General features: G+C 48.4%; 1 protein-coding gene across 4 annotated transcripts; it reads left to right on the top strand.

Annotated features, from left to right (window-relative positions):
- Positions 1–3,282: 3,282 nt before the first annotated feature.
- Positions 3,283–25,442, top strand: GDNF (glial cell derived neurotrophic factor). Of its 4 annotated transcripts, none has more exons than XM_072860633.1 (4): positions 3,283–3,577; positions 4,270–4,651; positions 5,981–6,178; positions 22,570–25,442. In XM_072860633.1, exons 3-4 carry the CDS (start codon positions 6,007–6,009, stop codon positions 23,052–23,054), a joined length of 657 nt encoding a protein of 218 aa, XP_072716734.1. In that variant the 5' UTR covers positions 3,283–3,577; positions 4,270–4,651; positions 5,981–6,006; the 3' UTR covers positions 23,055–25,442. The 4 variants fall into 4 exon arrangements, 3 of the variants coding, with proteins under 3 accessions (XP_072716734.1, XP_072716736.1, XP_072716735.1); XR_012042347.1 differs by lacking the exon at positions 3,283–3,577 and having other exon boundaries at positions 3,821–4,651; positions 22,570–23,208; positions 25,315–25,417; XM_072860635.1 differs by lacking the exon at positions 3,283–3,577 and having other exon boundaries at positions 3,821–4,651; positions 5,981–6,079.
- The last annotated feature ends 253 nt before the right edge of the window (positions 25,443–25,695 follow it).

The raw sequence follows: 25,695 nt of genomic DNA, 5'->3' as shown, positions 1-25,695 counted from the left end.
CTCTGGTTCTTATCTAAATTAAGGTCTCACCCCTTGCCCACCAGTTAAGTCACCATAATACACGTACCATGGGATGCAGGAACAGCAGGTCCAGCACTGGATGCCAGTGCAAAGCAGAATGGCTATCCATGTCCCCAAAACACATGAATTCATACAAACCTTAATCATCTTAAATCAAAGAAAGAGAATGAATGCTCAAAACTGAGTTTCATGCAATGGCCCAATCCTGCAGGGACCTCCTGCAGGTCCAGGGATGACCAAGGACATTCAATATCACACAAGATTCAGCAAAACACAACTGCTTCCCCAGGCGTGCAGCCACTTGGCGCATTTCCCTGGTACTCAGATGACTTCCAAGGGCACTCACTTCAACAGCAGCGCAATCTCCTCTGTTACTAATACCAAAGAAACAACCGCTTATTGCCTGAGCAGTCATACTGCAACTAAGAAATCATGCTTTGTATTTCAAAGGTAACTTAGAAATCACAATATGGAGCGCTTGACATCTTAAGAGATCTATACATCACGTTGACACATATAAACAAAAAATGAGACCATACTACATAATGTCAAGCAGCTTTTTAGCTTGTTTTAAATGAGGCAACCTTTACAATGTAAAGACACACTTTATTTAGGTCTGAATGGGTCATTTTTCTCTTTCTGTTTTTTTTCCTGACAGCAGAAGTTATTTTTTTTCTTCACCAAAAAATGTTTTATCTCAAGCAGCTCCTAAACACTTGTGCTTAAAACTTTATGACCTCTATAGAAAAATATAATCAATTCTTAAGTTTTTGTAGTTTTTGTTAGCTTTTAATAGAACTATGGAAATTTTACAGTGGCTACTTTCGTTTCCACAAAGTAAGAGTGTGCAGGGCTCTCAGTAACCCTTCTTACCAAGAGACTCACAACAGCAGTGCAGGGAGAGGCAGGTACATTATTTTTGTGATTAAGAACTAGCAGGTTTACTCTCCATTTATTTCGACCATCCTATTAGTGCAGCTAAGACATATGCATAAAATTTCCTTTCACTATGGTTCACGTGACCTAAATAACGCATATGTTAAAAACCGGGCTTTCAGCGGCTTTTAATAGCAAGGAAAAATAAACTCCTGCAGTATTACAGATATACAATCTCTGTCTTGGCTTCATCACCTGATGTTATTTAAAGAAAATTAGTGGCTTTGCACTGACAAAACCCGTGCAAAGGAATAATGCATTGAGCTCATTTTATCCAATATGTGCAGTAAAGGTTTAGTTAATGGTCTTTTAGTTAAAATACTAGGAATCCATCTCACTGCATGTTAATGAGGTAACCAAGACATTCATTTCAACGTGTCTCAGTCCCTGACCCATAATAGAGGCACCACGTTGCATCCATTCCTCTAACCTTTCTGCCTGTTCTGTTCAGTCTGGGAGCTGGGAACGGCTTTTTGTGCATACGGCACTTGGTGTATACAGTACTTTGTGCATATGGCACTGTATTGGGTTTGCGTGGAAAGGTTTTGGTAGCAGGGGAGCTACAGGGGTGGCTTCTGTGAGAAGATGCCAGAAGCTTCCCCCATGTCCAATAGAACCAATGCCAGCCGGCTCCAAGACGGACCCACCGCTGGCCAAGGCTGAGCCCATCAGTGACAGTAGTAGTGCCTCTGTGAGAACAGATTTAAGAAGGGGGAAAAAACCCTGCTGCACAACAGCAGCCAGAAGAGAGGAGTGAGAATATGTGAGAGAACCAACTCTGCAGACACCAAGGTCAGTGAAGGAGGGGGAGGAGGTGCTCCAGAGCAGAGATTCCCCTGCAGCCCGTGGTGAAGACCATGGTGAGGCAGGCTGTCCCCCTGCAGCCCATGGAGGTTAGCAGTGGAGCAGGTGGATGTGCCTTGAAGGAAGCTGTGACCCCGTGGAGAGCCTGTGCCTTGAAGAAGTTCATGGAGGACTGTCTCCCATGGGAGAGACCCCACGCTGGAGCAGGGGAAGAGCGTGAAGAGGAAGGAGTGGCAGAGATGACGTGTGATGAACTGACCACAACCCCCATTCCCCAGTGCCACTCTGGGGAGGAGGTAGAGAAAAATCAGGAGTGAAATTGAGCCCGGGAAGAAGGGAGGGGTGGGGGGAAGGTGTTTTAAGATTTGGTTTTATTTCTCATTATCCTACTCTGATGTGATTGGTAATAAATTAAATTAATTTCCCTGAGTCGAGTCTGTTTTGCCCGTGACAGTAACTGGTGGGTGATCTCTCCCTGTCCTTATCTTGACCCATGAGCCTTTTGTTATATTTTCCCTCCCCTGTCCAGCTGAGGAGGGGGAGTGACAGAGCGGCTTTGGTGGGCACCTGGCGTCCAGCCAAGGTCAATCCGCCAGTCCTTTTTGGTGCCCAACGTGCAGAAAGCCCCGGGCAGGCAGCGGGAGCTGGTCCCACCTGTCTCCTGCATCCTCTCCCTGCGGGGCCTAGGCTGGCCGGGACACACGCATGGGAATGGGGCAGAGGGGAGGGGAAGGGGTATGCGGCAGACGAGGTGGCCCAGGAGAGACAGAGCCGGGGAAAGGCAGCCCCCGGTGCCGCTGGCGGTTCCCGGGCGGGACCAGCCAGCAGAGACGGCCCCGGCGCGGCTCCCACTCCCCGAGCTGCCGAATCCCCCAGCAGCAGCCGTGGCCGTCCCCGACGCAGCAGTCAGCCGCCCCCGCAGGGGGGCCGGGGCCGGGCAGCGGTCACCGGCGGGGCTGCCCGGGGACTGCTCGCCTTTCTCGGGAGAGAGGGACGAGCCGGTGTGCACACATGTGAATGCACAACCATAACCACACACATACACGCACCTGGGGGGGAGTATTGCAAGAAATTCGCAGCCAGGTTACAACTTTCCGGGGCAGCTCTGCCGCCGGCCGGGCCCAGCCATGCCCAGCGCGAGTCCCCCCCGCGGCGGTGGGTTCCGGTGCTCGGCGCTGTACCGACACGGCGCGCTCCGGGAGCGAGCTGGTCTCCTGAGGGTTTCGCTGCTCCATCCCAGACCCCAGCGCCCCCCTCCCCCCAATATCCAAAAGCAAAAAATTTTAAAAAAGCAGCAGCCCAGAGCAGACGGAGTGCGTTATTGGCCGCCGCACAAGCCCTGCGCGCTCCCCAGCCGCCCGCCCGGGCTGCGCCGCGTTGATTTCATAGCACCGGCGACATGAGGACCTCATACCTCCAGACAACTGGGTGAGTCATAAATACACGGCGCAGGGCTGAAAGCCGAGACTGTTTACAGCGACTTTGTAGCGGCCTCCAGCGAGTCAAACCGCCGCCCCCCGTGCAGGGCGCGCAGGGGCTGGGCTGTGCAGCGCGGGTGCCGGCGGGGGACCCCCGCTTGCCGCACCTGCGGCCGGCGAGGGGAGAAGAGGGGGCGGCCTTTCCGCTGCCGTGCGTCTGTTCGTCCGCGGCGGCGGGCGGCCCGCCGGGGTCGGCGGTGGCCGCGGCAGGAGCGCGGAGGAACAGTGCTGGGGAGGGATGCGCCGCCGCGGCGCGGTGTTGGATTACCCCTGCCCGGCCCCGCCGCCGCGGGGCCAGCGAGTGCCGCGGGGCTGCGCCGGCGTCCGCGCAGCGCACGGTATGTCAGGCCGGTGACTTCAGCCGGGAGATATTTGGAGGCTCCGCGGGGTCCGGTGCGGGGGGCCAGCGTGTGTTTGGGTCTGAAAGCGAATCAGCGGAGGGCGCGTCACTGCCAAAGGGCCCTATAAATCCATCTGCGGCGCCGAGTCGCCCTGGCAAAGCCCCCGCGTCCGTGCGTCCGGCTCCGTGCTCCCCTCCGCCCGCGGGTGCGGCGCGCCCCGCGCCTCGCCCAGCCCCGCGCCCCCCCGCCCGGCCCCGCCGGCGCCCGGGCAGCCGGGCGCGCCCAGGCCCAGCCGGGGCAGCCGGAGCGGGCGCTCACCGGCACCGGCCCGGCCTCCCGCCGCTCCCGCCATGCTCCCCCCTTGGATCTAAGCTTTCGCCGCGACGGGACCCCCGATCTGGAGGAGGAAGCCTCGCTGCTGCTGCTACCGGCTCTACAAATCCCAGTGCCGGCCTCTGATTGTCCCAGCAGGCTGAGGGGGGTGGTTTGATTATTTATTTTTTTCCCTCCTCGACTGGGGTGGTGTTTTTTCGTGGTTTGGTTTTTTTATTTATTTATTTCCCCTTCCCGCCGTTGCGTGCGTGTCCGAGCGGTGCGCGGCTCCCCGCGGTGCTGGACCAGCTGGCGTTACAGGAGCCCTGATGTCTTCATCTGACTCCCCGCAGTTGTTGATGGAGTGTCTTTCTCAGATTTCCAGGCAGGGTCCCAAGAGCAGCACCCAGAGCCAGCTCCCGCTGCCAGGCGGCGCTCCCCGCGGCTCGGGCCGCTCCCGCCGCTGCTGAGCGCGGCTCCGGGGCCGGAGCGGGCAGAGACCCCCGCGGCGCCGCTCCTGCCGCGGCCACAGCACCTGCGGCGGCGGCGGCGGGGGAGGCCGCCGGAGCTTGTGCTGGCGGCTCCCCTCTGCCTCCAGCCAGACTTGCGACCTTGCCCCCCTCCCATCCCCACGCCTCCCCCCCGCGCAAAGAGAGTCCCGGCGGTCGGACCCCGACCTGGCCCACATGCATCGCCCGTCCGGCTGCTCGGCTCCCTGGCGTTAATGTCCATCTCGGGTCCGACGAGACCAGCTCAGAGGTGAGGGCGAGGCGAGGGCCGCGGCTGAGTGGGCGAGCCGGGGCGGGCACCCTCACCGGGGGCACAGGGCCGCGCCGCAGCCCCCCGGCCCCGGCGAGGTGCGAAGGCAGCGGCCGGTGGGGAAAGCGCGCACCGGGCGGCAGCCGAGCCCCGGGCCCCGCTGCGGGAGCCGGGGCCACCGCGGGTCTCCCCGGCGGGGCTGCGCCCCCCGGGCCGGACACTGCCCTGTGCCGCCGGCCGGGCCGGGCCGGGCCAGGCCGGGCCGAGCCGGGCTGGCGGCTGCTGTCATCCCCGGGCGGCGGCCATTGGGGTGCGTGCCGTGGCTGACTGCGGGCGGGGCGACCGGAAAGCGAGAAGAGAGGGAATGCGAGAAGACAAGGAAAAGGAGAGAAAAGAGAAGGAAAGGAGAAGGGAAAAGAAAGAGGAAAAGGAATAAAAAGAAAAGGAGGAGAGAAGGAGAAGGAAATGAGAAGGAGAGTGAAACAAGAAAGAGGGAAATGAGAGGGAAAGGGAAAAGGAGAGGAAAATGTTTCCATTTCCCTTTCCTTTCAAAGAGGAAATGGGAAAGGGAAAAGAAAGGGGAAAGGGAAAAAGGAAATATGGAAACAGAAGGGGAAAGGGAAATGGGAAGAGAAAGGGAAAAGGAAAGAAGAAAGGGAAAGAGGAAAAGGAAAGGAAAAGGAAAGGGGAAAAGGGAAGTGAAAAGGAGAGAAAAATGAGAGGAAAGGAAAAAGAGGAAAAGGAAAGAGAAAAAGGAAGGAGGGAAGGGAAAAGGAAGGAGGAAAGGGAAAAGGAGAGGAGAGGGAAAGGAGAGGAGAGGGAAAGGGAAAGGAAGGTTTGCCTGTAGCATGGCAAAGCCATGCAGCCCCACACCCCAGTTCAGCCCGGTCTGCCCTGACCCAGCCCCAGGACAGGTGCCCTAGCGCTGTCCGGGTGCTGGGGGAGGATGAGCACAAGGTGACCTGGCTGCCAGCACAGGGATGCGGTCACACCCCCACGTCCCTGGGCACAGGCTCCTGGGACCTGCTTGCCTGCATCCCCCAAAGCAGCTCGCTTGGGCATAGAGGGGCTAGAGGCCATCCTGCACTGCCCTCTCCCACACCGCTCGCTGGGGAGAGCCCACCTCCCTCGCTCTGGGAGGCGATGGGGATGGGAGGGTGAGCTGGGCACAGGTTGTTTCCCCCTGCTCTGTTCCTGGACCTGGCCAGGGTGAACCAAGCTCATCTAGGGTGCGAGGCTGCCCAGCTTTGTCTTGGGGCTGGCAGGGAATGGGGCAGGACTGGGGGAGCGCAGCATCTGGCGGCTAACCCTGCCTCTCCTGTCTGCCAGGGGCCTGTGTTGGAAGGAGATCTAAGATGAAGTTATGGGATGTTGCTGCTGTCTGCGTGGTGCTGCTCAACACGGTCTCCACCTCGCCCCTGCCCACCGGTAAGATGCCTCCCAAGGGGCCCCCTTCAGTGGTAGAGGGGCCTGAAGACGATCTCTCCCCCATCAGCCTGCTGCCTCCCTATGCTGTGCACAGTGACTGTAAGAAACATTCCCCTTTGTAGCCACTGCTGTCTGTCTTGCTAAACCCGCTCCCTTTTGCTCAGGTATCAGGGTGAGGAAAGGACCCCCCCACTTTCTGCCCTCACTTCTCCTCCAGGCAGGGTCACCGGCTCTGGTCTGGCTCCAGCAGCTCCAAACCAAGTCATCCTCCAAAGCTTGGGGTTGGCAATTGCAGTGGAAATGCCCCTCTTCCCCTCCACCTCCAGCTCTACCTTCCTGGCAGTCATAAGATCCCTTTGGTTGAAAAACCCAGAGAGATGGGAAAGTTAGTTGTATGCAAAGGAGCCGAGAGGAGGATCAGGTACATACACCTCGCAGTGCAGGCACTGAAACTCCTTCCCCACCTCTCCAGCCTCCTCTCCCTGCTCAGACCTGCCAATGCAATTATTCACTGTCTGTAGTGGGCACAAGTCCTGATGGAGATTGGGCTTCATGGTGGGAGGCACTGTACGCATCCTGGAGTGCTGCTGAGTTTCATTAAATCCTCCTTGGATCCTGATCCCGAAATTAGTGTGTCCATGTGGAAATTTACAGAAGAGTAGCGGTGGCAGGGTTAGGAGCTTGATGCAGAGCAATCCACATGAACCGGCTCACGCTAAGACAGCTTACAATCCAAATGACAGATAATAATAATGCCTCGCTAATAATAGGTCTCCTACAATAGCAGATACAGGATTTTCATAGCAGTATATGAGTGTTATGCTAACATCGGTAGCTTTTTAAAGTGAGAGTTAATATGACTCAGTAAGAAGCAAAATACTCACGTGAATTGTGGAGCTGTTCACTTAGCTAAGGCACAGATGCAGCTCGGAGGTTGCTCCCTTTGTCCTTGCTCAGCCCTCTCTGTTCAGCTTGTTGCAGGATGCAGACAGTATCCAGTAATTGGGATTCATTTTTATCTCCTTATCTGGAGGCATGTCCTTTCCCTGCGCCTGCTGCAGCTCCAGCCATGGGCAGCCCCGCTCTGGTTTCTCTGGGAGGAGCCGGACTAATGCAGTGTGGAGGCGCTGAGCAGGGAGTTGTGTGCTGTGACTCCACTCTGCATCCGCTCTCCAACATCCATCTCCTCTTCCGTCTGTCTGCACGCACACATATCTATGTCCTTCCCCATCTAGTCTTCTCTATTTTCTTTTCTTGCTTGTGTTTCCCCCCTGCTGGAATCTTTCCCAGGCTGCTGCCTCCTCCCATCCCAGCCCGGTCTCCTGCTGCTTGCAGACCAGCAGCCCCTGATGTCCTTTCAGCCCCTCCACACCAGGAGGTCAGCCAAAAGTACTTCTTCCCAGGCCTCCAGCCTGCCAGCGCTGCGGGGCCGTCACACGTGGTGATCTTCTTCTCCATGGCGAGCTGCGTGGCGGGGAAGGTACTGGTGCACTGAGTTGTCCTACAAGAGGTAGCAATCAGCTTTTCAGGCCGCTGTGCCGGTCCCCTCTGCACAGGCCTGCTGCAGCACTGGTGGCAAGAAGAGCATTAGGGGGAAAGCGGCACCAGTCAGTTTGTAGCTCTGGCAGAAGATGCAGGGTGGGAGAGCATTAATGCTCCATCTTTCCAGGGTGATGGTATTTGTACGATGCCTGCTTTTATCTTGAAACTTACTTCTGGGAACATGGTTCCTGGTGAGCTGATTTCTCCGCAGCAGCTTGAGGGCACAGGCAGCAATAGCAGTCTTGTCTGTTCCTAGTGTCCAAAACTTCTCATTGTTTCCTCCTTTTTTCTGTGGATTGGGTAAACAAGTGGGAAGAAAGATGACCTGTGTTTTACCTGAGCTATGGTAGTATCAATAGACAGCCTCTTCCAGAAATCTCTGTTTCCAGGGTACAGATGTAGGCTTTGCCAAGCAGAGCTGGGTTGCAGGTTATCACCCAGGATAGTAATTTCAGAAAGGGCTGATAGTTTGGTCTCGATCTCTTAACCATGCAGATCACAAATAGACAGGCCTAGCTGCAAGGGGAAAGTAAACAGTGCTGTTCTTCACAACAGAAATCGGGGAAAATCCAGGGAGTTTCTGTGATCTTTACACAGCAGTGGTTTACACAGCACCTGTGCCCGAAAGTCAGAAACTCTTCTCTCCGCTACATTGCCAAGTCAGATGAGTCAGGGGAGACCTGCAGAAAGGTCGCTGTAAGAAAGCAGTGAAATACTTTGATCCACTTTTGTGCTGTTTTTAGTTGATTTAAAAGTGTGTGGTGTCTGGAGAGCAGTCTGCAAACACAGAGCCCACGAGGCTGATCCTATCTGGGCACATCGCTGCCTTCCTGACGCAGCAGCACTTTGTTCGAGTCACCACTGTCAGTGTCTTTGACATATTTGTTTCTCTCCACTTACCATTTGGTGGCACACACCCTTAAGCACACGAAAGACATATAACGATGTACACAAGAGGAGTCGCGTCTCCACCGTGTAGACTTCCCTCTCCTCTTCGAGGTTTCTCTTACAAGCAGAGGGCAGCGTGCCGTGAGCGTGCAGGCATGCTTGCAGCTCCCCAGCTCATCTGCTGGTGGACCTTCTGTGTATTAATATCTCTGTGGATACTGTTGGTCAGCTGCTTCGCCAAGTGCCTTTGCAAGAGGCAGCTCACAAAGCGGTGGGAGTGCCATCATCGCCCACGTTGGCTCATCTGCATAGGGCAGTGTGTGGGCACTGAGCAGGACTGGGTGCTGTGTGCATTCAAAGAGGGGTGCACTGCTCTCCCCTAAAGCGATCCCCATGCAGGCTGGGTGGGGAGTAGCAGTTATGCTCCAAGGTGTGCATTGCTTTTACTCCAGAGGGGTCGGGTCTCCCATACACCACTTGCAGCAGGGGTTAGTGGTTTGTGAGATCAAGTCCCACTCCTAAGAGCAGGCCAAACACCTTGCTGGAGCACAGATCTGTTTTCCCAGGCCCTCAACACCTTTTTGTGTTCTCATTTGATGTGATTGCTTTCTCTGCGAAGTGCTCTGAGGTCACCTGATGCTACCCCATCTCTTTCAGATTGGCTCGAAACCTTCCTTTGTTCCAGCCTACAGACAAGGTCCTAACCTCCTGGGCTGATCAGGTGTAATGTGCTGACTTTTGCTGTAATTAGAGATTAGTAATTAGAGATGGCAGAGGGTGTTGGCAATTGCAGTCTTCTGCATTTTTTAGTGGACTGGAGGCTGGAGTGAGGGTAGCCTCCATAAATGCAGTGTATTTGAGATTAATCCAGTGTTCGTAGGCATTTTAGGCATCAGTGTTCATGGGATAGCTTATTTCACATGAAGAAGAGTAGCTGTAGCATTTGTAAAGTTAGAAAACCCTTTCTTTCCGTCATGCTACAGTCTGCTGGGGGAAGGACACAATTAGCTTAAATAGCAACTGCGAACAGAACAAATATAAACCAAATTACTATAAGCTAAAAACTAAGTCAGCAGCTTCAGAAGCATGACAGTGCAGAGGGAGCCAAACACTTGGCTTGACTTACACGCAGTTCCCAGTGAATACATTTTGTAACTGCTTGCTGCTGTATGGCCATAATCAACATGTATGTGAGGACTGGGGTATCCTAAGATCCAGGATATGATATATAGTCTCTTGATCAAGTGGGCATCTTTAGTAAGAACTAGCAGTATGCATGTAGAATTAAATGAAAAAATCTCATCATAGGCTTTTCCCTCTTAATAGAAGGAAAAGATGTTTCTTTGCATTATAACAACTGAGTTACTCCATGGCCACTGGATGGTCATTTATTGTTGAAGCTCCTTTGACATGTGTGTTATGCTATAACACACCGTGGTATGTGTGCGTTATACCTCTGTTAAATATTCTTCATACCCCTGCTAAGGGGTATTTAATGTTAAGTTACTGCATTTAGCTGCAACATTATCAACTAGTATGGAAGGTATCTAGAATAAACAGTGATATTGTAGGGCTCTTTAAGGCAAAAACAGTATTAAATTATAATTCCAACTAAATGCATTTCCTTCCTTACAATATTTATTAGGCACATTCATTGTTATGAACCAGAACTCTCATGTTTCTGTCCAGGCTTTCCTGCTCAACACACCTACGGTGTGGCATATGCGCTTTAGTCTAAGATGCTGGGAAGCTACAGAGGTAACCTGCCCATGCACAGTAAATCCAATGCATCGGAGAGGTATCTGTCACACTGAGCAGGTGCCACACTGTGTCATTTGATCTGTGTGTATCCAGTACAGCTGGTGCATCCAGCCAGTGTCAGACCAAGTGTGCATATGTCCCTGGGCCAGCATATGTATAGTAAAGTTTGTTTGCATGGGCATGCCCAGGTTATCTAGGCATTTAGAAATCTTAAGCATTCAAGTTTGCCTATTCATGGGCGAAATTCTAGAAAAAAGAAAGAACAGGACACATCTGGTTAAATCCAGATGCATGTAGCCCTAGAAGCTGATTCCTCCGCAGTCTCAGGTATAACTACTGAATATACTCCTGTGAAGGGTATTCTGGGACTTCAGGAGGAAAGGAGTAAAACGCAAGACAATATGGTTTCATTCTCATTCTAAGAGTTATCCTTTGTTTAAAGTTTTATGTCTTTGTTGCTTTTCAAGTTAGGGACCTCAAAAATTTCTCAGTGGAAGTGTGGATCCTTTTAGATGTTTTGCAGGTGTGGGTTGCTAGATAACATACCTGAACATGCTTTTCTTGGTCACCTTTTGTAGGCCTCTTCAATATATTTTAGAAATCCCTGTGTTCAGGGTCTGCAGATGACAAGCTGTGAAACCTTTCTTGGAAGGCTGAAGAATTCAGCTGTATAGTGACTATTGATGAATTGATAGGGGAGGCATTATTTGTCCACTAGAATAGGATCCTCAGATTGATAGGTTGTAATGTCTTTGTAAATTATACTGTTCCTGATTAGGACTGCATAAAGTAGGTTTAAGATATTTAAAGTTACAGAGGTTGAGAGAAGCCATTGGGGTTGAGTCCCATCCCCCATAACTGCAGATGATCAGGGATGGATATCTAGTGCAAATATCCAGTCCTCATCCCCCATGCACACTACCAAGCAACTGCAACTTAAAACTTGTAGTACATAGGCAAAACCCCATATAACTACACTTGTTGAGGAGTCTCATACTTCTGAGGTAATAAGTTAATGACAAGTAATAAATGAGGAATACTAAATATTGCAACATAACCATGTTCAGGATCATCGGACATCCAAATAGGCCACTGCCACATTAGTGCTGGTAGAATGGTTGACACTGCAGAATGGTCATTTTTGACAAAACCAGCTGTAGTTTCTGATCAAGTAATATTTGGTAAGGGGAACCAAAGGAAAGATTTCAATGATTCTTGGAAATCCAGTCCTACAAAGAGAAGAAGGAAAATAGAATCAAAAAGATTTGAGACAGGTACAAACAAAGCATTAAGGCACAAAATATATATTAGAGTATGTCTGTTTTTAAGATCAAGGACAGAGAATGAATTATGTAAGACATTTCAAGTATCAGCATTCATTTTAAGGAATAAAGCCACATTGTATGACACTAGCAGATATTTAGGCTTTTGCCTTAGTCTGTATGTATTGGTACAGCACTTAAACTGAAACCTGCAGGTACATTTCTTTGAAGTCAGTGGGACTTGTACAAATGCTTTAATGATTATTGAACAGGAATAGGCTTTAAAAGAAGCAAACGCTGAAATCAAAATACTTGTTTTCCTGTGTCTGAGCCAGGCAGTGTTGCAGCAGGTATGCCAAAACTTCTCAGGTGGCCATGTTTTTAGAGGCAAGCTGGTCATATCCACTTTAACTAACAAGCTACATACAAATATCTGGCCTACCTCTGCTCCCATCCCAAGCGTGTAAGACTTCTTTGGTAAAACCAGCAATTACTCAGGAAATTTCTGACTGGGAGGTGTGGATCCAGCGTATTGGCTGGGAAGGTGGCAGAGCTCTTTGGAGCCCGGCTGCCTCTGAGCAGCTGCCGCCACCATCTGACAGGTCGTGGTCCACACATCCCAACGTGAGACCTCCTGCAGTGGAGCACATAGCACCTGTTCTAGAGCGAGGGACTGATTATTATAAGAACAACAATTTCCAAACTGCAATATTAAAACTTTTCATATTGTTCCTATTGTAAACAGGTTGAAATGCAGGTAGTGAAAGGCGACAGTAGAAGAACACATATTATTTATAGGTCAGATCTGATAGGAGCAGAGATTGTCACAGTAGGGCCATCAGCCATGGTTTTGCCCGGATGGCTCTGCTTTACTGCCCCAGGGAAGAGACTGGGATAGGGTCCCTTCCTGCTGCTTTGCTGCCTGTGTTTGTTTCTTGGGGACACTCCTAAAACCCAATGGGAAATGCAGTGTAAGAGCACAGGCAGCCCGGGAATAGTTGCTTGATTGGAGTAGGGTTGAGCTGTTGTTGCAGTGACACTTCTGTTGTTATTTCTGTTACGCTGTTCCTGTTCAGTGAGCTGGCACTAAAGTGGGGCTGGGTGACCAATGTGGGGGTTTACTGATGTCATGCGAGGGCTGGGATGGATCACTTCTGCACCAGGAATGCTAAAGAGAATTTATTTTTATTACCAGCAGTATTTCCTCCATTAAAGTCTCAGTGCCGTGCCTGTTAGCTGGCTGCATGCGTTCTTGCTAATAGAGGTCATGGGTTTTGGGTCCCACTCATGCATACTCATATGGGGCTCTCGCAGGGTTGGGACAGACCAAAATATTAAACGTAAACACAAGTTTCACTGGGAAGCTGGGCATTTACTCAGCATGGTGTGGATTTGGAGGGGTACAAGGCCTTAGTGAGGAGACAACAGGCAGGTATGTGCCTTGCCCAGGTTTGGCTCCTGCTCGATCACTGGCTTCAGGCAGAGCACTGCCACTTTTTCTCTTTTCCCTTTTTACACTGTTTATGCCATAACTGCTTCAGATGCAGAGACTGCCTCGTGGGTGCTCGAGTACCCACACAGCCCCATACAATAAGGCCCTAGTGCAGACGGGCTCCTGGCAGCTACTGCAGGAGCTGTCACAAAACCTCAAGAGCGACCACTGGAAAGCTGTCTGCTCCTCAGTGCCTCAGAGCTGGTTTTTCAAAGCTCTGAATCAGAGGCAAGACCACATCCTCCTGCTGCTCCTTTGCTGCTTGACGGCCAGATGAGACACTCTCTTGCCCACCCCAGAGAGGCCAGAGGAGGGATCTAGCCTCGGGTGCCAGCCCAAAGTTGGGCAGGATCTTGTGAACCACCCTGCCTGGACCGGATGAAGAACAAGAAACTCTTGTGGACAGGTCAGCTTGCAAGGCAGCTTCCTTTACTTCACCCAATTCACCTGACCTTGCTTTTTCCTTCTGTTACCAGGTCATTCCCCCAACTGGCAGCAATTATGATGGTCCTGTTGTTTCTCCCCTTTCTTCTCCTGGTAGGAACCAGCATTTCATACCTGTGAGAAAGCAGGCGAAGGATGCAAGGGGAGGCACTCCCAAGCATGGCAGTGTGAAAATCCGAAGTACTCTGCAGATTTGCCATTATGACCAACACATGGGAAGCAGCAGGGTTAGCTAGTGAGCTACAAACACAAAACTTGGCTGCTCCATTAGGAACAAGCACACCAGGTAGGTTAACCCTGTGCCTTTTTCCAGTGCTGCCTTATCGTACCTGACTGGTGTGAGTGGCCCCGGAGTCATCCTCTAGGTTCCTTAGCACTTTACCTTGATGAGAGACAAGTGACACCGGTGAGAGGCTCCATTTCTAAGGGCTCTCTGAGTCGGAGGGGAGGACGCAGTGTTTTCTGGGAGCTGGTGAGGCAGGGAGTGAGGTAGTGAACCAGAGCTGTATTAAACATTTAAAGATGAGATGACCCTGGTGTGTTTGATGCTCTGTTTACTTACTAATGGACACAACCAACTGGTTTCCATTTCACTCAGCCTCACAGATTTTCATGCAAGGCATTAAAGCAAAGTCATGCCTCAGAGAGGTGATATTTTAATTGTTTAAATCATGAAAACTTTTCAGTATAACTATTTTTAACACCTGCCTTTGCTTTGATACCTGCATGTTAGGCTTTGTTTTTCCTGAAAAATATTTCATTTTTAATAAAATAAATGTTTTATCCCCACCACAGTTCATACCTTTTTACTTTACAAAGCAGACTGATCTTCACACTGGTAATTTTAACCTCACTAAGGTCACACTTCCACAAACAGGTTACTCTGAGGGTCTCCTAAAGTACACCTTTGTGGTGTGAGATGGGGAGATTCTGTGTTCAGACAGGGCATGTCCACTATAATAAGTACCTGAAAACATTACTGCAAAGCAAGCTAAATACAAAAATAATTAATTAATAAATGGTATACCAGAGTAATCTTCATAAGCAACAAAAAAATTAGGATGATTCATTGCAGTCACTGTTTGAGGCACATTAATTGTCTATTTCCCACTAGCAAATGATCTAAGAAGAACATCTTTGTGAGTATAACTTTGGAGGAAACTTAAAAAAACAACCAGGAAAGAAAGGAGATTAAAATATTTTAGTTAAGAAGGTTCCAGATTAAAGTACCAGAACTGTTTTGAAAAAGGGCCATTTGATCCTAACTCAGATCTGGATTTGAATTTTCTAAATAATGCTTATCATTATAATGAGCTGGATTAACCCCCTTGAATTTTGAAATTGTACTTTAAACTACAGTCTGAATGCTGCTGTTTGAATTTCTCTAATTGAAAGACAGCTGTGCTTAAGTGAAATATCCTGGTAATTCAATTAAACGTTTGGCCTGAACTTTTGATGTAGTAGCTATGCAATCCCACAAATGCATGCATAAAAGCTACAATGTAAAATAAAAATTTAATTTTATCATTTTTAGTATAGATTATGTGACTTCTATTACATCACTTTAACTCCAGATATGCAAAGTGCCAAATGATGCTGCAGTGATGTGATTACATTTTTCCAAGATCAGTATGGAAAACTGTTCTATAAAGTACGAACAGTTTCAAATAAGTTAAAACGTCAAGTTTTATGAGATTTAAAAAAAAAGGAAACCCCACTTATATCAGTTATTATTTTGCAGTTAATAGAATTTAAGCTTTTCTTGTAAACCATAATAGACAGCATGGTCAGAAGAGACTGTAGTTAGCCTTTTAAATCCATAACCAGGCACCAAAATGAGTAACTGGATTTTTTTCTCAAAAGCTGGAGATCCATCTTTTCCCACTGAAATCAATTTGTGGTCAGGTACAAACTGATGGTTTCTTGCTCTACCATGCTGGGTTACTGCCACTGCAGGGGAATATTTGTCTTTAAAATAAATCTGTTGCTAGTGAAATCAAAGGAATGGTTTTACAAAATGTAATTGTGATGACATTTGAACAGACAGAAATAAATTGTCCGTTTTTCCTTAATGGAAACTATTTTCTTGAGAATGTGACGAGTTTGGTTTGGATATACATTTAGACTTATTTTATGTAGAAGTCTATCTGAACGCTGTATAATTTATTCTTCTAAAAAGCGCAGGCATCAGATCCCGGTCCTGCTGGCACGCAGTGTCTCTAATTAATTGGAAATGCAAAGGCAGGCTCTGGGGGGTTTGTAGCGGGGAAGATGCCCAGAGGAAGGCACGTTTCCCTGTGTGCCTGAAGCAGAGCTCCGGGGTGGCTTTCTGCAGAGGCTGGTGGGGAGCACCACGGGTGTTTGGCTGCAGGAGCCTGTGCCCATACACGCTGCCAGCTCTTGCAGTGCCCAGGGGACAGGGACTGTGCTTGGGGATGGGCAGGTCAAAGCCTCAGGTTCCAGAGAGAGAGCAGCAGTGAGGCGAGAATTTCAGTTTGCGTTCAAGAGGGGTGTTCCTAACCTGAGAAGTTGGGTCAAAACTATGATCTGAGCGTGCCCTAAAGGTTCAGAAAGCAAGCAAACAGCTTGCAAACAGCAAGCAGAAGATGAAAATATTCTTGGTTTTTTAATAGTATTTTAAGTGATTCTCATTTCTTTATTTTTGTTTGACTTTTGGATGTTATTTTGTTTGAGTTTTGGATGTTTGGTGTTGACCAACTCTGTGCCCAGCCTGGTCACTCTTCTGGATTCCTATGTTCACCAGTCCTGTGATGTTTCATTCTTTCCTTCTTTACTTTTTTATTCATTCCCTGATCCTGTGAGAAATTCCTGGCAGATCAAGAGCCCTGGTTCAGCTGGACATGGGAGACAGAGAAGGTGTCCAGAGGCAGGCTGGCACATGGGCTGCCATCCATAGCCTCCACTCTTGATACTCCAGCACTAGAAAGCAACTCATGCTCTGGTTGCCACCAGAGGAAAAGGCTCTGCCTGTTCCTGCCTGGGTGGTCAAGTTCTTGGCACGGCACTGAAAGGGGGAGCATGGAAGGGAGTCGCAGGAGAGCGAGATGAGCAGGAGCGGGACACACGTGCTGGCCGCAGCTCCCGCAGGCACCGCTGCCTGCCCCATGCTCCTGCTGGAGGGGTGCTAGGCAGAGACGGTGCAAAAACACGTGCACGTGCCCACACACAGACTGCCTTCAAGGGATTTGCCCAGGGAGTTGGACGGTCAGGAAACAGCTTTCAGAAACGTGACATAAAATCCAAACGAAACCTCATGACTTTGCGCCAGTCTTGTGGGTGTTGAATGGCACCATAGTCTAAGTGGTGGGGCTCAGCCCGTCACACTGCCCCAGTGGTGTCTGTGAGCCTTTTTCCCACGCTGTGAACAAGATACACAGAGGCCCTGTGCCCCCTGAGGGAGGATTTTACATTTCCAGGATGTATGGTCCTTTCCCTCGGGGAATGCCTACTTTGAGGTGCATCACACTCATGTATGTGTGAGCCAACCTTCACTAACCTATATTGAGCACGTGTTGTGGGCTACCCCATCCTGTCCTATCCTGTCCCATCCCATCCCATCCCATCCCATCCCATCCCATCCCATCCCATCCCATCCTGTGCTGTCCCATCCCACCCTATCTTATCCTATCCTAGGTGGCTTTGGATTTTTAAATTCTAATTCCTTCACACCCTCGAGCCTGGGACCAGGCACTACTGCTCAGAGAACTCTACTGCTTTTATTGCTGTAGTATCTGAGCATTTTCTGCTGGCACTTCGTACACTGTGACAGGCATCTGTCATGTGTTTGTTCTCTCAGCTTTTCCACCAGAAGGCAAGTGTTGTCAGTAAACTAGTTTGTTTTGAAAAAATATGCGTGTGTATAATTAGCTATATTTGTATGTGTGTACGTGTAAATACAACACACATATGCACACATGCAAACTGTGTATGTTACAGGAAAGGATAATAATATGTGCTTCTCCCAGGGGTGTGAAATCCCCACAGAAAGCTCTGTCTGCTGTACAGTCAAGTCAGCGCAGTCCATGCAGTATTAGAGAAGCAAAGCTGCCAGGCTGTTGACCTTCATTCTGAGACTATAAACAGTTTTTAAACAGTGTTTGAGACAGAGGGGTAACTAAGTAAAACAGATCATGGCTCAATCAAGTGGCTTTATTCAGGTTGCAAACCAGCACTCAATGCCAAGGCAGCCCCTATGAGTGTGGTGGTGTTCCCTAGCCATGCAGCTTGGCTCAGCACCCTCTTCACCCCCAGCAGCACTTACCGCAGTGCAGAGACCAAACAAGTGCTTGGCACATGGTGGCTGTGGTGCAGAGAGGTCTCGGCATCCCTGGAGAACATCTACCAAGTGCCCGTCAGGATGGGGTAGTGCTGCTGTCAGTCTTCTCCACCTTCCCTGCTGTCCATTAGCGTTTCATGGTCTTTCGTCCTTGGTCAGTGGTTATTGCTTATTCATGTATGATGTCTGGTGGTGGCTTCCTTAGCACTTACCTCTAGTGCCTTGTTTCAACCTGCCACGCCTGGTGTTAATGCTGGCATTTCTACTTGGTTGCCCAGGGTCCTACTTCAAGAGTTTTTTACAGCATTTTGTTTCGGGCTCTCAAGCTTCGCACCCATACTTATTGAACAACCAAATATCTCTACTGAGTCATGAATGGCACCTTACTTCACTCAACCTTACTTCAGTCAACTCTTACTTCACTCCTGGCTGTCAAGGTTTCCTTCAAACCCCTGAGAGCCACTCGGTGAATGTTTGTAGTCACACCGATGACTACGTTTTATTAAGCAGCAGGAAATTAGCACCAAGCCACATCTGATCAGTATGAGCCCCATTGCTTGGGTCCATGATTCAGTCGTTGCTGGGTCCAGCTGCGCTTGACACGCTACTGCGAGCACAGGGCCACGCTGCTCTGTGTGTGTTGAAATTTGGCTTTGTGGCGTTGTATAGTAATTCACAGTTGTACCAGCCAGAGGCTGGCTGATTGCGGGGACTGGAAGTGTTCCTCGAACAGTGCTAAATTTTGGAAGCAAACTTGGGGCACATTGGCAGTCCAGTTGGAATGTGCCAAAAAGTGCATCGTTGCATTGATCATGACTAGTTTGGGGCTCCACAGGCAGAGGGTGTTGCTGCTTACAACAACTTGCAAGGACTCACTGGGTAGCCCAGTAATGCAGCTGCCATTGTGATTAATGTCGTGTACACACATAGTCCCGTAACAGCATGTGTTGGTTGTAGGTAGGCAGACACTGACCAGGGTTGATAGGTCCAGCACATTTCCTTGAGGGGGGCTTTGTGCCCACCCACCAGTTCCCTAATATCACCCATGTGCCTTGTGTCTCCTCCAGTGATGTAATCTCCAAATACTGGGGGTCACTGCAGGAGTCCTCTGGACAGATTTGGATATCTGCCCGGGATATTTTCCAATCCCCTGGGCTAAAGGGGAAGTTCACCCTGAAGACAGAAAATTGGCATTCATCTTACTCATAGTATAGTGCTGGCATCCCTCCCAGCAAATCTCCCAAGTGGCCTGATGTTGCAATAGGGCTGCACAATAGGGATGTAGCTGAGTAGGGATCCTTGGCTCCGTTAGATGTATCAGCCACGCACGCTTCATCCCAGGTTACAGCTTGGAGCGCTTCTTGTATGGTTTGTGTTAGAGCCCCAGTGAGATTAGTGGGAATAGCCATGCTGCCAATTACCCCATCTTCTGGTTGCAGCAAGTCCATGTGTGTAGGTAGGACTCCTCTAGTTGGATACCCTGTTGGCTTGATTACTTGATCTACTTTTTCCCCTACTGCTTCCACCTTCTGCAATGTTGACACCCCATGCCTGCATTAGCAGTGTTGCATAGGGCTCGTCTACGGTGTGTTTCCTCCACCTTAAGTATCATAGGCCACTTGCAGCACAGAAGGCTCTCAGCAACATTAGCTCCCTTGGTGCAGTTGGGGCAGTCATCACACATGAACCAGGATAGATGTCAGTGTGGGCTCCAAGCAGGGACACGGTCCACAACATGGGCCTTTCCCCCTCTTTATCTACCCTCCAGGGCATACTTGGATTGGCTTGGGCAGGACAGTGCTTGGACCCTATAACTGTCTGATTAATGTTTAACCAAAGTAGACTCCTGCATATAGCACTGTTGCAGGGGTAGGTGACATTTTTGCACCTGAATTGCAAGCAGTTTAAAAACGATGTGCCTAGTTGGGTTGTTATCTCTTCAGGTAATCCACAGTTTTGTTTCTCCCTTCTTATGTGGGGGACACTTACTCCCCTTGCTGCACTGGCAGCATACCAGCCGTGGGTTAAGTATGAGGCTGAAAGTTGCAGACAAGAGTCTCCACGTATAGGTTGGTTTTCTCTGTAACAATCTCCCAGCTCCTTCCTGAGGTTGACCCTTGCATGGATTTCATTAAACCCTAGTATACTTCCCTGATGGTTGTATTTCACTCTCCACAGCCAACGTCTCCTGGTGTCATACTGTTGCTACAAGGTTTGGCCAGGAGTATGTGACAGAGGTGTGGGCTGGGGTAGTCACAGTAGTATGAGGGAGTAATTTGAAGGTGCGAGTGGAGAATGGCACAGCTAGAGCCACCTCCTCAGGGCCACATCCTTCCCCTATTGGGTTATAAGCTAAGAAACCTAGCTTCTGCGTAAGAAACCTAGAAACCACCCAGTCCCCCAGCAACAAGTGCCTCCTGCCAAACCCCTCTCCATCTGTATCTGTGCCAGGGCCAAGCTTGTACTTCAGTGATGGGGGCTGTGCCAGCTCCACATGGGTCATTTTGCTTGACTGAGTCTAGCAAGGTGTCTGCCTCTTCTTGCTTTTAAGGAGTGTTGCCCACCCATCGCCTTGACCTGGACCTTGCTCACTAGGGCAGTATTCGTATGGTGTAGGCAGACCAACCTGTCCTGCAACAGAGCCAGGTGGTGCATCCAATGGACACATCTATCCAAGCTACCACCTTCCAGTAGGTATGGCTCATAGTGGGTATTTTGGTACCTGCTACAGAGGTAATGACAGAGGAGTGCAAGAAGGGTGCACTTACCATTGGTGTCACAGGAATATGAGGCTTGGTGCAGTATCCTGCCTTGTTCAGGTCCCATATAGCTGTACAGATAGCAGCCATCCCTCCTTCATGTCTTTTGACAGTCACTGATCTGGGAGATTGTTGCCATTAGCATTGGATACCTGTAAAACACAGTGGAATTCACTTTTCCCAGTCCCAAACTCCACAGTTTATAGGATCCTGCTTCCCATGTGCCACCCTCATGTGAAGGTACAAGGTTGCCTGCCTTCATTACTCTTTTTCCAGTCTATACTATTTTGCTGGAGCTGTCCATGAAAAACCATATACTTCTGTTCCATCCCTATTTTATCATGGAAGGGGGCTTCTAGGATGTGGCTGCTTTGGAGTGGGGTTCATATTCCTCCTTAAATGCAGGTGCACTGTGTTTCAGCAGGTTTTTGCACTAACAGAGTTAACATCCTGCTGCTCCCATCTCCTGCATATTTGGTGCTTCTGTTGAGGATATGAAGATGCACCTTCGCTAGGCAATGGGAGGCAGCCTCGTGTCTTCCTCTCTCCTGTTAATAGAGCCCACACCACCGCGTGTGGGCTGGGTACATGCGCTGGCTGGTCTCCCATCAGGGCTCCTGTCTGTTACAGTGCTCATTAGGGAAATGTGGCGCTGAGCCTTTGCCTAAGGAGCTGTTCCTATCTCAACACCTGACCGAGTGAGAGCCTTCATGGCTCAGTGGAGTTACCAATCCCCGGCCAGGTGCACTGTGTCAGGTATCACCTTTCCCAGTGTTTGCAGTTCCTGGGATATTTGTAGGGGTCCTTCTGGAGATGGACCTCCCATACATGCAGGGCCGGGTGCGTGACACTGGTCTGTTATGTCGGTGGGCACTTAGGAGTTAAGTACAGAAAGAAGTATCCTCTTAGGTCTTACTGCAAAGGAAGTGAATCCTCAAAGACTCGATTTTTGGCACAATGACTGAGAAAAAAAAAAATCTCAATACTGCAATGTTGTTTACGTGTTTAAGAGACAGTCATTAATAATACAACATAAGGGCACCTACACACGGGCTCCTGACAGCCTGACCCTCCATTAAATCACTATATTCACTAAAGCAGATCACACTGAGGGATTTAGTCCATGGGAAGTTTAAAGATTTCAAAATGTGATTTTATTCCAAATCATGATGAAAAGCTGAAATCTCAGAATGTTTCAGAAGAACACATTCAATTTCACTCTCCTTGAAGTGGTTCATTCTGCTAGTATCAAAACATTTCATTGACTTCAACATTTAATTTACTTGAATAATTTATCACTGGTAGAGTATGAAACAGGTATTTTAACTTCAGAAAAAGTAAATGCATTAATAACATTTCCCTTGAAAATTAACATAATACTTCTATTCTGACCAATTTCTACTCAATCTAATCAGCATCTTGTGATATGAAATAGTTCCATGAGAAATTTTTCAAAAGCTCTGATAATTATTATCCCCTAGAAGCAGTAAAAAAGCAGGCATTCAGCCAGGAATAATAGCTCAGCCTGGCACCCCAGGAAATTCCTCTTTCTGTCCTGCCCAAAAACTTTATCGATAGGTGGCTTTGGCAATACTAACCACTGCTGGTGTGAAAAGACAATTAACAATTATAATCACAAAAGTGCTTTAAAGAAACCTTGTCCTTTTGCTGCTTTGCTGGGAAGAGCCTGTATAACCTCTCTACAGTAGCTTCATACACCCATTAACTAATATTTATATCATGACATGCTTTTCTTTCCCTTTATTTTGACAGGGCTTATTCAATATTGAAAGATGTGCTGGAGTGCTACCAAGCATCAGCAGACACCTACAGAGATACATACATATCTCATTTCTTTTTCCCCAAATGAGTTTCCATGGTGATCTAAACCATTCCAAATTCTCCCTGATTTCTGAGGGTCCTGGGTGCACTCTCTGAAGTGATGGGTAGAGCAGCTTGCATGTGTCTAACGTTTTTGAGCCACAAATGGACAAACTTAATGACAACTGACATGTGACAAAGCCTTTTCTCTATTTCCCAAACAGCTAATATGCCAGAGGATTATCCAGATCAGTTTGATGAGGTAGTGGACTTTATTCAAGCCACCATTAAAAGACTGAGGAGGTCTCCAGATAAACAGACTCCGATTTTTTCTAGGCGGGAGAGAAACCGGCAAAACACAGCCACAAACATAGAGAATTCCAGCAAAAAGGGAAGGAGGAACCAAAAGGGCAAAAATCGAGGATGTGTCTTAACAGAAATACATTTAAATGTGACTGACTTGGATTTGGGATATGAAACCAAAGAAGAGCTAATTTTCCGATATTGCAGTGGATCTTGTGATGCAGCCGAGACCACCTATGACAAAATTTTAAAAAACTTAACCAGAAAGAAAAAACTAGTCACTGACAAAGTGAGGCAAGCTTGTTGCAGACCCACAGCCTTTGATGATGACCTGTCCTTTTTGGACGATAACCTGGTTTACCACATACTGAAAAAACATTCCGCAAAAAGGTGTGGATGCGTCTGACGGCTGCATGCCAGAGGCAGCGCCAGTTTTGCATTCCTGCTACGATGCAAAGAGAGGGACCAAGGTTCCCGGGGAAGCGTCTGCTCAGAGTGGAGAACAGGACCAAGAACGCAGAACGAGGGGTCGTGAGAGCCCGGGGGGCGTGCAAGGCAGGGTAGGAGGATGGAGGCTTTTGACATCCTACGGGAAAGTAAATAAAAGCTCAGGTGGAGATGCCGATGGCTGGATGGCATGCACGCTCCCTGTCCCGTTTGACACAGTCCACCGTCACTGAGGCTCAGATCCATGAGGAACGTGCTTAAAACCACAACCCTGCTGTACCATGCTGTGTTGTAGTTATCCCATCCATGCCAGGAAGCTTAGCTGGGAAATAGCTTAGGAGTACCTCACTCATCCCCTGTGCCCGCAGCTTTACTGAAAGACTGAAAGACATTGTGCTACTGCTCATTGAAGGGCAGTTCCTAAGCACTTAGGACAACTTCTAAACTATAATAAGATTAATCTTGTAAGTAAGATGATGGACAAATATCAAAATTCCCAGGCTTAAGTTCTCTAGGGCCAGTATCAATACAAAGCAAAACAGTTCCACTTACTGGTTAAGTTTGGTTATTTCCATCTCATGTTTCTTCAAAATGAGTGTAGGATTTCATTCTTCTGCTACCTATGAAAACAAGTTGAGTTTTTAAGCACTTCTTCCTAGTATAGTAAGAGAAATAACAAGCCCGGCCTACACAAAATGTGTTTCTTTTGGTTTACAAAGGACTAACGTCACTTGCGTAACTACATTTCTATTTGGTCATTGTGAGTGAACAGAGACTATTAGATGCAATGCATCCATTCAGAGACATAAATATACAGAAGATATTTATTGAGCTTAAGTTATTGTTATTTATTACAGTTCAGTAATGAGTCTCCTTTCCTTATTTATTAAAGTTTCTTTTCAACGGTGCCAAAGTAGAAGGTGCTTGCAAGATACAGAGAGACAATGAAGTTGGGAACAACGGTCCATGCTTTTGATTGAAAGTGTTAACTTGAATGCAAAAAAATCACTTACTTTACCTTTTATTCTTTTAAACAAAATCCTGATTATGTTCATAAAATGTAGTGCCAAAGCCTGCAGCCCTTCCTCCTGTTCACCAATACTTTTGATAATTACTGCAGTCATACATGTGCAGGAGCAGCAATGGCTCTGCATGAGTGAGGGTCGCAGGACTTGGCTCAACATTAGCAGTTTGTTATAAAAACTAATTCTAGTCATATTTTAAATGTAGCCACATTTTTTTCTCACATTTTTTTGTGAACTGACCTCATATAACTATTGACAAATGGAAAATAATCACATTTAGCCTTATAATTTCTTGTTATATTTATTTAAGCTTTTCCTTCCATATAGGTTACCATTTAACCAAGAGGTTAAATTCCTCTTACTAGTTAGCCCTGGATTTAGTATAGCCTGCAGGTAAACAATTGTGTAAAATAACCAAAGTGTTTTGTATAATTTGCTGAAACATTACAGGATCATACCCACACAGCAGAAAAGTCTGAGTTTCCTTAGGATGAGGGAGGTTGTACAGCAAAGGCATTCATACCTGACCACTAATGCAAACTCTCATTCTGGAGACTTTTTTCCTGAAGGAGCAGCAGTGCAGGTCACTAGACATACCTGATAACCAGTGAAGCATCAACTCCCACAAAAACAACAGGAAGAAAAAAAATCCCTACTGAAAAACAAAAAAAGATGGTCAGTCTGACCTTTTATCTCATGCATGCAATGGCTCTCCATACTCATTTTGCCCTGGGCCCCTCGGGGTGCCACAGAAGAATGGTCTAGAGGTCAAAAAAGCCCAGAACAGGCATAGAAAGATGTACCAGGTATGAAATGTAATTCAGCCCTGACCTCCACTGCTTTCCTGGGCTGACAGAGGGCAGCCTCAGAGCCTGCCCACAGGGTCCATGCTCGCACTGCCACAGGGACACCTTACCCTCCACATTAGGCAGGGGTGGTACAGCTGATACCACCGCCAGCACTGGCATGATTTGGGCAGTAAAGGCCTGCTAAGCCGAGGGTCAGCTGCACTGCTGGGCATTTAGCTGGGTGCAGCGCTCAGAGGTGTGCTTTCACTGGCCCTGGTACAACTCCAGTTGCTGAAAACTTGCCCCAAAGCATTTTCTGCGCAGCTTGAAGAGACTGCAACCAAAGCAAATCACTATGTTCAAAATACAAAAGGGTAAAGTTTGTGATTTTTTTTTTGTTTTCTAGACCTTACTGAAGACAGGAGTGTGCTTCTCTGGAGTTTTTTACTTCACCTGTGATTTATGTCTCAGTCATTTGTGTTAATCAATCAAAGTTCTCTACAGACTTTATTTTTGTACAATATTCATTTTATAACTTTTTACAAAATAAAACTCATTTCTATTGTTACCTGGTTGTTGCTTGTGCTTCTTCCCCTTTGTACCACTTTGAAGTTACAGTATCGCCTGATTCCCAACCCACATGGGGCAATGCTCAAGAAACAGCAAGTCCTTTACACAGTGGAGCTTTCCTCTTCCATCTCACCCTGGTCTTTAACGTGGATCAGAGATGTCTGTAGCTTCTTAGCAGAACATAACATTAATGGGTGATGTGACTACAATAAGTGAC

This window comes from Ciconia boyciana, chromosome 4, assembly GCF_034638445.1.
Source record: "Ciconia boyciana chromosome 4, ASM3463844v1, whole genome shotgun sequence".
Lineage (NCBI taxonomy): Eukaryota > Metazoa > Chordata > Aves > Ciconiiformes > Ciconiidae > Ciconia > Ciconia boyciana.
This window is presented reverse-complemented; position numbering and strand designations above follow the sequence as displayed.

Coding starts and splice junctions, on each gene's coding strand:
- GDNF (XM_072860633.1), top strand. CDS start 6,007: ATGAAGTTATGGGATGTTGCTGCTGTCTGCGTGGTGCTGCTCAACACG. Junction 6,179..22,569: donor CTATGCTGTGCACAGTGACT/GTAAGAAACATT, acceptor TTTCCCAAACAG/CTAATATGCCAGAGGATTAT.